This window comes from Mesocricetus auratus, unplaced genomic scaffold (genome assembly GCF_017639785.1).
Source record: "Mesocricetus auratus isolate SY011 unplaced genomic scaffold, BCM_Maur_2.0 Super-Scaffold_6730, whole genome shotgun sequence".
Classification (NCBI taxonomy): domain Eukaryota; kingdom Metazoa; phylum Chordata; class Mammalia; order Rodentia; family Cricetidae; genus Mesocricetus; species Mesocricetus auratus.
Window position 1 is genome coordinate 110,926,540 of NW_024429184.1, and position 13,985 is coordinate 110,940,524.

The 13,985-nt window shown below is 38.4% G+C and overlaps 1 protein-coding gene across 2 annotated transcripts in view; it reads right to left on the reverse strand.

Moving 5' to 3' along the window:
* Spink5 (serine peptidase inhibitor Kazal type 5) overlaps positions 1-13,985 on the reverse strand; it is a 63,427-nt gene that overhangs the window by 20,630 nt on the left and 28,812 nt on the right. The window contains exons 11-18 of one of the 2 annotated variants that reach the window (XM_040741856.1): positions 13,362-13,489; positions 12,123-12,204; positions 10,205-10,332; positions 9,499-9,547; positions 7,876-8,003; positions 5,138-5,216; positions 4,060-4,187; positions 3,387-3,450 (exon numbers count right to left, since the gene is read on the reverse strand). In XM_040741856.1, coding sequence (XP_040597790.1) covers positions 3,387-3,450; positions 4,060-4,187; positions 5,138-5,216; positions 7,876-8,003; positions 9,499-9,547; positions 10,205-10,332; positions 12,123-12,204; positions 13,362-13,489 — 786 coding nt within the window. The remainder of the gene's footprint in view (positions 1-3,386; positions 3,451-4,059; positions 4,188-5,137; positions 5,217-7,875; positions 8,004-9,498; positions 9,548-10,204; positions 10,333-12,122; positions 12,205-13,361; positions 13,490-13,985) is intronic. The other variant, XM_040741858.1, reaches the window with a different exon arrangement.

Genomic DNA, 13,985 nt, shown 5'->3' on the forward strand with positions numbered 1-13,985 from the left:
AAAGAACAGTACTTAACTTTATATGGAAAAAACAAAAGACCCAGGATAGCCAAAACAACCCTGTACTATAAAGGAACTTCTGGAGGCATCACTGTCTCTGACTTCAAGCTCTATTATAGAGCTATAGCCCTGAAAACAGCTTGGCACAAATAGATAGACCAATGGAATCGAATTGAAAACCCTGATATTAACCCCACACATTCGAACACCTGATTTTTGACATAGGAGCTAAAATTGTACAATGGAAAAAAGAAAGCATGTTCAACAAATGGTGCTGGCATAACTGGATTCTGGCATGTAGAAGACTGCAGAAATATATATATATGTGTATATATATATATATATATATATATATATATATATCGCCTTACACAAAACTTAAGTCCAAATGGATCAAAGATCACAACATAAATCCAGCCACACTGAACCTCTTAGAAGAGAAAGTAGGAGGTACCCTGGAACAAATTGGTACAGCAGAGCACTTCCTGAACATAACACCAGTAGCACAAACACTGAGATCAATAATTAATAAATGGAACCTCCTGAAACTTCTGTGAGGCAAAGGACACAGTCAATAAGATGAAATGACAGCCTACAAAAGGGGGAAAGATATTCATCAACCCCACATCTGACAGAGGGCTAATTTTCAAAATATACAAAGAACTCAAGAAACTAGTCACCAAAACACCAATTAATCCATTTAAAAAGTGAGGTACAGAACTAAATAGAGAATTCTCAATAGCAGAATCTAAAATGGCTGAAAGACTCTTAAAAAAGCACTCAACATCCTTATTCATCAGGGAAATGCAAATCAAAACAACTCTGAGATACCATCTTGCTCATGTCAGAAAGACTAAAATAAAAAGCACCAATGACAGTTTATGCTTGAAAGGATGTGGAGAAAGGGGAACACTCCTCCATTGCTGGTGGGAGTGCAAACTTGTACAGCCACTTTGGAAAACAGTATGGCAGTTCCTCAGGAAAATGGGAATCAATCTACTACAAGATCCAGCAATTCCACTCTTAGGCATATACCAAAAAGATGCACATTCATATTACAAGGACATCTGTTCAACTATGTTCATATGATTCCTACATTTCAGGCTTATTAAATTAATAAAATGTGATGAGTATGTTCCTTGAGACCAGTATGTGAAGAATAAATACTCTATGTCCTTCAGAAAAAAAACTGGAATATTATTCTGCTTCCTAATTAGATTCCTTCCAATATTATGAAAAAAATCTTTCCTTTTTCCTCAACAACTGATTAAGTGCATTTATTATAATTTATTAAAATAGTTGACTTAGGCAACTGCAATAATAGCTTCCACTTCCACTCCCAGCTCAGAACTGATGGAAAGAATCTGTTTAGCCATCAACGATGGGAGCTGCTTGGTGATTCTTATCAGGAAATAACCCCATGTCTTAGACCATCCAAACAAGCTGTTTCCTTGTAGTGATTTTCATTGTCTTTGTGGGCCTGCCAGCTGGGCCTTTCCCTTTTAGATTCTTTTTCTTTGAGCTTCTGATTGAGTCAGCTCATATCTTCTCACAGACTTCACATTGAGGCTGGAGATGGCAATGGGAATTCAGCGATTTCTGATCTCTAGTCTACAAATGTCTTTTTGTTAACCACAAAAGCAATAGCTACAGTGATATTTCTTGACTATGCTCCAAGCTGAGCAAATGGGGTTAAGTCAGGATGGGAGTAGACTGGAACAGCACTCCAAAGCTCCAGTCATTGCATCTTAGAAAGGCCTTCCAATATTCTCTCTCAAGCGCCATATGTAACCAGACTCTGCAGTTTTTTGTTTATGATATAATTTTAACAAGATCTGTTGTATTGGACTCTCTTTCTTTATGGAGGAGTTTAGAATGATGTCCCAAGTGTGTCCTGGCTAGCAGTACTCTGTTCATGGCTATGTCATGCTGTTAGAATTCCAGTTTCCTACCAAGGAAGCTTAAGCAAATGTTCGTACCACTTTTTGGTTGAACTGCCTCACTTATAAAATGGAAATAAGAATAGCCTTCATGATTTAATAATGGGCAATGTGCAGTTGATATTTGTTTATAAATCTTTAATGACTACAGTCTAGAAAGTGCCCAATAGATGCTAGCTCTAAACCATGAAGAAGAGAGAATATACATAAATCACTTAATATCATAGGGTTAATTACTGGTGACAATTGGGATTGATTTTGTGTTTCTCCTAATATGCTTGTCTTGAGTTAAAACTCAGTAACAGTAGAGAATACATCCCCACCCATCTCTCTTCTTTCATCTTCATTGCCAGATCCCTTGTTTGCTCATGATCAGAAACATGATAGGAAATAAATCTTGTCTGCCAAAGCTAGTGCGAACATGAAAACTACATTCATTATTCTGAAGGACTTTCTCTGGAAGGCATTGGAAACTAAAACCCTTGTGTTGTTTTAAACTTCAGATTCACATTTGCCTGCAATTTAAGTGTGTATGTAAGTCATCCTTTAGGTTCAAAATTCAGGAGTTCTTCAGAGATTTGATGCTAGTGCACATGGCCTTTGATGGTTATGAAGATGTTACCACCATTGGTGGTAAGTTACCTTGAGTCAGTCATTCTGAACCACAAAAATATTTCTTAGGAATGCTGAATTTCATAAATTTCTCCCCAACAGGTGACAACCAGAGAAAGTAAAGCAAAGAGTCTTAGGAAGACTTCCGAGTTTTGGGTTCAGGATAGTTACCATTAAATTCTATTGTTTCTTTGTACTTTATCCCTTGCAAGAATTTTGAAATATGGGTGCGAATACAAATAAAACACTAATTTTGTAATCACATTATTCCTTCTCTCTAGACATAAATTTCCATTGCACAATCTAAGAATGAAGTAAATATGAAGCTGTATATTGTGATCTGTCCCTTACTACCCTGATGTTTGTGAATAAAGATCCAAGAGAATCTAGACACACTAATGTGTTTGTAAATCTATGGCTATTTTTCTAGCTACAACTGCATAGTTAGTAGTAGTGACAGATACTGCAGGGCCACAAAACTGAAATAATATACTTTCTGGTTATTAAGAACAGCATTTGGTGGCTAGATGGTTTAGAGGGGACAATGTGGGGGAAGTTTTACAGTGTTTAGTGATCCAGTTCTCAAATCCTCCTTCATTTGACAGGAGCTGTGTAGTAAATACCATCCCTAGGCAAGATTAAAATTTTATGGAAACATACTGCTTGGTAAGTGAATTTAAATATTCAGTTAGAAAAAAGTTATTGTCAAACTCTGGACTATATGAGTCCCAAGTTTCTTGCCATCCTGGGTCTTCAATAATTCTGTGTGATGTTCACAACAAAATGGCAACACTTGACCTTTTTATTGTGGCTTGAGCATCACAGGATAATTACCTTTTTAATGTCTCTTTTTGCCTTTACTCTGAAACCAGCTTTATTTTCCTTTGCTTCTTGCTGGCTGCAAGAAAGGGATGAACAAGAATCATTTTTAGCACCAATGAATAGGATCTTAAAGAGAAAAAAAAACTCAGGTAGAATGTCCTATTTCTTCTAGCTCTGCTTCATTTTGTAACTGAAAGTAAAACAAATGCTCTCCTCTATATCTCTCTTCTTCCCTTTAACATTGCTTTTAAAATAATACATAAATGCTGTCACCCAGTGACAAATACATGTCCAACTGCACTTTTGATGAATAAAGAGTTGTCTTTCTTCCCAGAAAGCAAATAAAGAATGCTCAAACATTAACAAATTTTCAACTTGTGATCACCTAATTCCACCTTTGTATTAGTCATGGCGGTGACCTGGCAACAAGGAGAAATCACGACCCAGCACTTTTGTGTCATCAACTCTGGGAGATCTGATATTAGCATATTACCCTACATGATGGTGATATAAGTACCCTTCAGAACATTGAAACAGTAGAAAGAAAGTGCTGTCTGTGTGCGTGTTGATGATAGTACATCCCCCAAACCCAGAACAAAGAAAGACATTATCAATGTCCTGGAGCAAGCTGGCAATGCCACCCCTATATTTGACACGCAGCAGTAGTGGCTGCAGTTGTACTCACAAGAAGGCCTCACACATGGAGCAGGTGTTTTCATGGATCTTCCCATCCAGGCCCTCAATGGGGTCGCTCTTTCTGGTGCAGGGGAGCCGACCGTTTCTTACCTGGGCGCGGTATTTACTACATAGCTCCTGTCAAATGAAGATGGGTTTGAGAACCAGATCTCTACACGCTGTACCACTTGCTTCACCTTGCACCCCCTTTGAAAACTTGCAAAAAAAACATCACAGATTCACAGACAAACTGATATCAGATATGAATTTTAGCCCATACCCTGTTCACAGAATTAAGTAGCACATTATTTGGAATATAAGATTGCTGCTGTTAAAATGATTAGGAAATATTAAACATCACTTTGATATAGTAACTATGACAGACAAAAGGCATAATAATTTAATGTCTTAGGTTGATAGTGAAGTCTGTTGTATGCAGAATAATAGCTACTTTTAATTCCTAGCTCTCACATAAAATTCTATGCATGGCTGAATATGTCTGTAACTCCAGTATTGGGAAGAGACAAGTGGATTTTCTGTCCAGCTAGCCTAATGAAAGACCACGTTAAAGAGCAGTGAGCACAGGAGTCGTAACTGCTCATATCTAACCTCCACTTCCCACAGAGGAGAACAGCCACACATTCATGTGCATGTGCTACATACACACGCACACACACGCACATACACACGCACACACACACACATGAGAGAGAGAGAGAGAAGGAGAGAGATGGGAGAGAGAGGGGAGAGAGAGAGAGAGACAGAGAGAGAGAGAGAGAGAGAGAGAGAGAGAGAGAGAGAGAGAGAGAGAGAGCTACTACTACTACCAGCACCACATACACAAAGGAGAGCTTCCAAATAAGGGACTGCTAGAGCAAAGGAGTATATGAAAATTTGAAGTCCAGCCTATAGAATGTCAGAGAATAAGGATAAATAAGTGTAATAAGGAAGACAGACCATTTCTTTGACATGAGGATTCAAATATATGGTCCCAATTGGCAAAGTCATTAAGGATGCTGAGACGGACAATTTGGCCAAAGAGAATGAGGACTGTGCATGTGTGTTTCATGATAATATGGAGCAGATACCTGTATTACATCTCTCTTTGACTTTCCAGCCTCAGTCTTCTCCTTCTCTCCTTTTTTCTTCTCTTCCTCTTCTATTAGGCTGCAATAGAAGATACAAGCTAAATTCATTTCCTCAATTACTCTGACACTGACAGTTTTCCAGTAGGAATAGAAAGTACCCGATCACATCTCAGAAGTCCTGGACACTGGGCCAGGGAAATGGCTCAGCAGACAAAACTGCTTGTTGTGCAAACCTGGAACCCATCATGGAAGGAGAGAAAGTTGTCCTTTGAGCTCTGTATGTGCACTATAGTTCATGTGCACACTCACACACACATACACACACACATACAGGGACACACGTGTACAGATGATGATGATGATGATGATGATGATGATAAATATATAAAAGTTTTCAGGGCAAAAGGATCTGTTTAAGAATTGTAATTATTTTGGGCAATATGCAAAGAAATTTTCTCTGTTCCACTTCTTAGAATGCAGTAACAATGACAAAGGTATAACGATAATCGAGGCTATATAGGGAAAAAACAATATATTTATTTATCAGGGAGAGAGAGAGTCGCACATACCAGGAGTTAGAAGCGTGGCTGGCTTCCAGGAGAAAAAGAGGGAGGCCCCTTTTCCTTTCACTACCTTTTATCTCTACCTTGACCCCGCCCTGTTGGGCGGGTAGCTTTGTGGGGTTCACTCCTACAATTCCCCTTTTAGTCTAAATAGAAGATTTAAATTTGATACAAACTCAAACATATACAACATATATACATAAATTAATTAAGATTCGATCAGAACAGAAAACGTCTCAGGAGGAGGAAGGATGACAGCTCATCTACAAGGTCTGCTAAGCATAAGGAGACCTCATAAAAGGAAAGAGAAGTATTCTGTTTGTGTCTTTACAGGACAATTAGTTATGAACAGTGAAAAAATCCTAGGTATATGCATACCTAAAGAAGAAAGGATAGCTACTCAGAGGACCAACAAACATGAAATAATGTGATGTGTTATCAATGTCTACATCTCTGTATTGTGTTATTATAATTTCTATTTCTTCTACTTCTTAATATGCCTGAGTCCCAATTCATTTAATTATTGCTGGCTTTGGAGTTGGATTGGCTCTCCTACTTTAAACCCAAGCATATTGTTAAAATGTAATTCAGACTTTCTGTATTATATCAATGTATAAGAACCTCTGCTGCTATTATTTTCTGCAGGTCTCTGACTTCAATATATAATAAGCCATAATTATCTCGATTATTTTCTAAATTGTGAAACTTTTCCCTCCCAAGTAACTGTGATATCACTGACAATAGCAAGGAATGATGCCAAGTCAGATGATGACCTATCATGACACAAACTATCCTTCACTATAAAATAACAATTTAAATATTTTAACAGAGCCAATTACATTATAATTCTAATTTTAGTTGCAGTCATGACTGAAGCCCAGTAAGATTCAACAGTAAGCTTTATGACGTCCACAACAAGCCTAATATTCTAGGTTTGGCTTTTGATTTTGCTGTAATTTTGAGACAATATCTTGCTAGGTAGCCTAGACTGACCTCAAACTCATGATCTTCCTGCTCTAGCCTCCAAAGGCTGAAACTAAAATGTGGACCAGCAAGTCTATTCCCATTCTTGTCAATTTTTACTGACATATAACATGTCAGAATTCATAAATTATTAGCACTCACCTTATCTGATCATCACCATCAATGAGAGCAAATGAGACAAACCTGTTATTTCGTGAATTTTGGGCCATTCCTTATCCTATTGACCTACTTACACTGTCTCTTTTCCTAAAGAATTATAGGCATACACTTAGTAATGGAGCAATCTGTGACACTGAGGTAATCAATAAGATGTGTTTTACATAAATATAATCTGAAGGTAGGTAAGGGGACAGAGTGATGCAGTGCAAGAATTCCAGGCCCGCAACTTGAAGATAATCTTCCAACACTTATTTTGAGGTGACTCTCAAGAGGAGCATAGTCTTATGATCAACCTCAAAAGGTAGTTCCTGAGTCTTACTGGGCTGGAATCATGATTTCAGTATAAACTGGAACAGGGCACCTTCAATGTTGTCTCACATAAGAGAACTCTGGAATAGGTTTACCCATGTCATTCAGCAAATGAAGTCCTAGAAGGCCTCAACCAGCTTGACAAACACTAGTTTTTGAGCATTTTAGCTCATGAGTTTGTCTTTTTGAGGCTTTACTTTCCACAAAGGCACTTACCAAGGCATGTCTTTCACTGGCAGAAGGCAATGATATCCCTAAGAGGATAACTACAATGTTTTCTATTCCACTTCTTGGTCAGGTATGTTAACAGTCCTTGTACACTAGTCCCACAGTTCACCCAACTTTCTTTTCTTTCCCTGTATCTGAATATATTCATAGAATCACAGACTATCAGAAGAGAGAGGCCAAAAAAATACACCCCCCAAAACAAAAAAAACAAACAAACCCCAAAACAAAACCATCTGATCCAATGTGAGACTTGTGCTTTCTTTTTGTTGACAGTCAAGTATTATAAACATTTAGGGATGAGTCTAGTCAGTTGACATAATTAGAATACAGAAGGTACAGAAGTAAATAGAAAATGATGCCACCTTATTATTCAATATTACTGAATATCATGACCATCTGCTTTTGAGATTTTTCTAGCACACAGCCCATGGAAACTCAAATCCATGGAAGAATAATGGTGAGGGGTTAGATAGAGACATGAGAGCGCATACTCACAACACACTTGCACACATGGCACACTTGTTTGCATGTGTTTTTCCATCTGGGCCAAAAACAGGGTCATTTTCTCTGGTGCACATGAGCAGTCCATCCTTGGCTTGGTCCCGGAACTCACTGCAAATCTCCTGGAAAATGAAAAAGACGTATCTCAAGGCAGTTGCTTAATTTTTTGACTGTGAGTAATAAACAATGTTCAGTTATTTAGAAAAGCAAAAAAGGGAAATAGTAATGTGCAATAAATCATTAAGAACAGCTTGTCAAGAGCTCATATGCACAAGGGTTACTACTCATCTGTAAAGAACCCAGAAAACTTGAAGGTAAATGATGGGCCAGGCAGAACATGTTGGTAGATACCAATAAGAGACATTTATACGTGTGTTGTACTGCATGGTGCAGCCTGTGAAACCTATGAAAGATTACAGGGGCAGAGATTCAGTGAGCCTCAGGAGCAAGCTTTCCTGGAGGAACTGAGGTTGTCTCTTAGCTCTCATTTGTGTTCAGAATTCTGAGAAAAGGGAAAAACATGTTCAGCTAAGAAACAATTAGTGTTTGCATAAGAAGGAGAGAACAAGCCTGACATCTAGAGATTCTGACATATCCTCAGGAGGGGATATTCATCTGGGGATGGAGCATGCGGATGTGAACTAAATTAACACCATCGGAAGGGAGAGAAGGAGTGCAATTAAGAGCATCGGGGAGTATTAAACAGGACTCTATCTAATCAAATACAATGTGTAAGTCAAAACCTCAGATCTAAATTATTAATAAAAAGATATTTCCAGCTAACAAGACAGTTATTGTTTTAAATGAATCAGTTTAAAGTTAAACTTTTAAACTATGTCAACTTTCCTCAAATATTAAGTTTGTACATTCAAGGATGTTAAAAATACACTCTGGCTAAATCTTGTAAATGGCTATTGAGTGGAAGTAATCTGTCATCTACACAGACTTATTTGTCTTGGTGATCTATAAAACAGTTAAGGTTGGAAAAACAAGAAAGTAGACTAAGAGTGATTAGAAAGTCAAAATAAATAATAATGGGAACTGGGGTTAAGAACGCTAGTACTTTCCCCATGACATAGACGCATGACATTATGAGTTGGAATGATTGGAATCTTGTACCACCCACTTGATGCATGTTAAAGGTATGGATGATGCAAATTAATCTTAGTAGACAGCAGATGTTAAGTATTAACAATCTAATAAAGACCAAATGCACCAAAATAAATCCCTTCCAAAGAGCAGACCCTCAGGTTTTCCACTATAAATGAGCCTCAAAATTTGAGCAATAATGAAATAAAGTTGGTAATTTGGAGGCATCTAATCATGATCATTTTTGCATTATGAACTCCCCACCCCCTCTCACTCTCATACATTACCCACTGATCTTATTTGTTTCAAACTAATAAAAAGATATTCCAGGCTTGACTTTAGCTTCTTGACTTTAAATCAGGCCCCCAAGTAGCTGAACTAGGATGTGTGTGAAGGTTAAAAGTTTTGTTTGTTTCTATCAAGCATGAAGTTTAGACAGAAAACACTTTGTAGTGGGATAACTAGAACATCGTGCCATTGAGGAACCCAAACTGTAGCACGTGGCAACAGTAGATCTGAGAAAACTACCTTTGCAGCTTCTCTTTTAACCTTGGCTCTTGCTTTGTCTTCTTGAATACTGTGAATAAAGGGAGAGAAGGAAAATATGAAGAAACAAATTTTACCCCATAGCAAAGATCTACTATACTCATGGGCTCATTGTTCAATGTGTTGATTCTTTTCAGGCAACCCCAAAGCACTGCACATCAACCTTGTCATATCTGTCTGCCTGCCTGTCTGTCTGTCTATCCATCCATCCATCTATCCATCCATCATCTGTCTATCTATCTATCGTCTATTTTAGTTAATGAATTAGAATGGCTGTGTTCTCTCAAGAGCATGGTATAAAAGATGAGCCTTTCCTGCCCAACTGCAACTGTTCAGGATCTCCTCATCCAGAGTATATACCATCAATCACTGCAGCCACTGGCAATGGTCGTTCTGCTTATCTCCTGGATTATTGAAGTTCTGCATACAAGTGATCTCATGTATTACTTCTTTCTCTGTGTTTCCTGACTGGTCTACAACTGTTTCTATCGTAACAGTCACACTCTGAAAGCTCTCCACATGTTTTGTTGCTGCTTGTTGGTGTTTAAACATGACCCTCAAAACTGACAGACACCTAGATGAAGAGAATGCAGTTTTTAATCTCCATAAGTAGCCTCCCCACAAGTCTTTCCATGGTGGTTCCCATGCTCCAGACCCTCACAAGTCTGGGGGCCCCTGCTGCACTCACAAGAAAGCTTGGCACATGGAGCATGTGTTGCCATGGACTTTCCCATCTGGGCCCTTGATTGGGTCATTCTCTCTGGTGCAATATAGTTGTCCATTCCTTCTGACCTTTCGATATCCTTCACACAGCTTCTGTAAGAGCAAGGAGGAAGTTGGAGGTAATGTACACATGTTTTTTCAAAACTCAAAAATCACTGAAATGTGGATATTTATTTCTTAATAGAAGAGATGGTCTCTTTAACTTTAGGTTAAATAGTGGCTTACTCTAGAGTAGTTCTAAACTTTGAAAGAAGCAGAAACATTTTTAAGTAATAAAACTGGAAGGGATCAAGTTCATTATCAGGAATGGGCAAAACCAGCAGAGACAGCTAATCTGAACAGGGGAGAGCTCTTGGATCCCAGACTCACAGTGAGGAGGCCAGTATGGGACTGATCTGGACCCCCCAAATGTGAGTGTCAATGAGAAGGCCTGGGCAACCTATGGGGCCCTGAGCTGTGGATCAGTGTCTATCCCTGATATACAAATAGTCTTCATGTGCCTATAGCACAAAGAGGGATGCTCTCTCAGCCTGGACTCTTAGGGGAGTGCCTGGACCCTACCCAGAGTAAAATGACAGACTCTGATATCCCCTATGTGGAAGGATTTGGCAATAGGGTGGGAGGGTGGGGGGAAAGGGGAGTGGGGGAGGAGGGGAGGGAGAGGGAACTGGGATTGACATGTAAAACAAGCTATTTAAAATAAAAAAATTGAAAAAAAACTGGAAGGGAGGTGAGAATGTTTAAATAGGGAGGTGAGGATATTTAAATATATATATATATATTGTGTGTGTGTGTGTGTGTGTGTGTGTGTGTGTGTGTGTGTGTAAAGGTCTCAAGGCACTCATCACGAGGGTCACAGGAAACTTTCAGGAGTTGGTTATTGCTTTCAGTCCACCCTATCCAGGCAAGGTCTCATAGATTCTGCTGTTGTACCTCTGAACACTCCAGGCTATCTTGCTAAAGGTCTTCCAGGCAATTCCACTGTCTCCCCACCCCTTCTGCTACCCATCTTGCTATAGGAATGCTGAGATTACAATGGACCACATCCAGCATTATTCTATTTTGTTTCTTAATATAGGTTACACTCAAGGTGTCAAATTTGGCACCCAGCCTCTGTTCCTGTGAGTCATCTCCCTAGACCTAAGTATGGGTTTTAAGGAAGACAGCATTCAGCAGATAGTTTCTGTATTATCTCAATAGTAATGTAAGAGAAAGAACAGTCTAGAGGAAAAAGTGGGAGACTTTTATCATCAAAACAATAGGTGATGATGAGACTTGCAAGTCTCTGGAAAAGAGTATTGCAACATTTCAGACTCTGACCTGAGAGACTCCAAGCAGGTAAAGGCAGTTATCACCAAGCCTGATGACCTGAGTTCAATCCTCAGAACCCACATGGTAGGAGGAGAGAACCAACTCCTCCACGTTGTCCTCTGATGTCTACCCTCCACATGTGCTCCTGGGTAACTTTGCACCCACACATACACAGGAACATGCATGCACGTTCTCTCTCTCTCTCTCTCTCTCTCTCTCTCTCTCTCTCTCTCACACACACACACACACACACAAAGTAAATGTTAAACTCTCTTTTAAATCTTAACTCAGATGTGATGTTTCAAGAACCCACCACAAGAAGTGTACACGGAGCGATCCCCCAGAAAGAGGTACACAAAGACTTTTGTGTTGAAACTAGGAGTAATGCTCAAGTTTTCCCACTCCAGTGAGATCTTTTCACTTTACACTGTTTTCTCTTAACAGGAAGATGTATCAGTTTCACATAGCTTTAATTTCAACATCATTCCAGACTGAAGGATTATGACTTCCTGCCAGGCCCTTGCAGATGTGTCTCGTACAGTGATACACAGTTAAACGTGGATCCTACTTACGGCATATGTTGCTGAGTTTTCAGACTCTCTTCGGCTTCGGGCCTCTGCTTCAGCCTTCTTCTTTTCCTCAGTTTCTGCTTCGCTGAATGAAAAGAAAATAAATAAAATGAATCCACAGATTTCTGTACATTGCTCATTGCTTCCTCCTTCTCAGCCTGGGGGTGAAGGATTTTCTTCTTTATCACCATGTAGTAACAAGAAGTAACAGAACTGCTTGCGATAGGCTATGATCACATAACATCTTTAGGGCTTCCCCTATCAAAAGAAGGGTGGCAATAGTATGTCTGTAAAGTTGCTTTCTATGAATTATCTCTCTGTTTGTGGTGAGAAAAAGATAATCAGTATCCATGAAGGAAGAATCAAAACTGGAATCATGGTAACCTTATACCTGGAGGCTGAAGAAGCCTTTAAGAAAACATGCTGATACATCTTCACAATTGTCAGGGAAGAGAAGAGGCTGAATGGGCTCAGGTATGCTCTCAGATTAGAGTGCACCAATGCTGCCTCCCACATTTGTAGTATATCTCCTATATCATGTACCTCTTGTTTTCATTTACACTTAAATGCATTGCTTATACATGGCTGTTTTAACTAAAGTACAAAAGTGAAACAGATGGATATAATTCAATATATATAAAAAAACCCAAATTGCTTTGTAAAACAAAATTATATTGTATCTACAGTTAATTGATAGCATTTAAAACATATATGGTTAACAATGAAAACAAAAAAGATATGTTTGTTCTATAAATATAGTCAAATACTTAATTTGACTTCAGTGAAAAAATATGAGTAGCATTCTAAATTGTGAAACAGAGGTAGTAATTCTAACTTGCTAAGAAATTTCACAGCATGTGAAGTACCATTTATTGTAATTTTATAGGTATTTGTGGTTGTGTGTGTGGATGATATGCTTACTCGTGGACAACTTGACTCAATTCAATCCTAGTGTTAGAGCTTCATCATCTTAGATATGCCTAGATGGTTTGCACAGGAAACGCCAATTATTTGTACAGGTTCATTTTGTAACAAGGTTCCCGATTCAAAAACAGACAACAAAATACCTTGTAACAAGTAACTGCAAGATTTATCCCTACCTCTATATTACTAAAATTGTCCATGTGGCTTACTCAACTGCCTTGTTTATTATGAGTCAGTTTCCTATGAATGACACAAGCAGTCCTATTAGGTCATGTGTAAGGGTCTTCTTTCCTTGACACCTCAAAACTCTGTACTCACAAGAAAGCTTGGCACATGGAACACAAGTTGCCATGTGTTTTTCCATCCAGACCTTGAATGGGGTCATTTTCTCTGGTGCAGAAGAGTGTTCCGTTCTTTGCACGGTCCTGGAATTCACTACAGCGTTTCTGAACGAAGGACATGGTATATTTTAGGTGCAGCACTATGTTCTATGTCTGTATTTGTTAGCATTGCTTATAAATAAAACTGGGCATGAGGAATGAAAGGGGAATATCAATACTTTAAAGATTTAGGACACTGAAAAGGTTATAATTCTATCCTTGTGATGTTCATATGCAGCCACATATTCAACTAGTGTATTAATAGTTACAAATATGAATATGCTTTAGTTTCCTTTCCTAGACAAGTGGGGAGAATAAGTAATTACCATAAAAAACTTAAGGGATATGGCTGGGTCTGAATTATGTATATTATAATATAAAGGAAAGAATGACTCAAAAAAAGTTCCAAGAGCTTTCCATTGAGCTCTATTTTGAGGATATATTCAGGAAAAATCATATGGTAAATATTTTTTCCAAAAGGAATTATCAATGTCTTGGTTGTAGAGGCAATGACTAACATATTTTCTTGAGACAATTTGACATTTCAATTATTATGGCAATT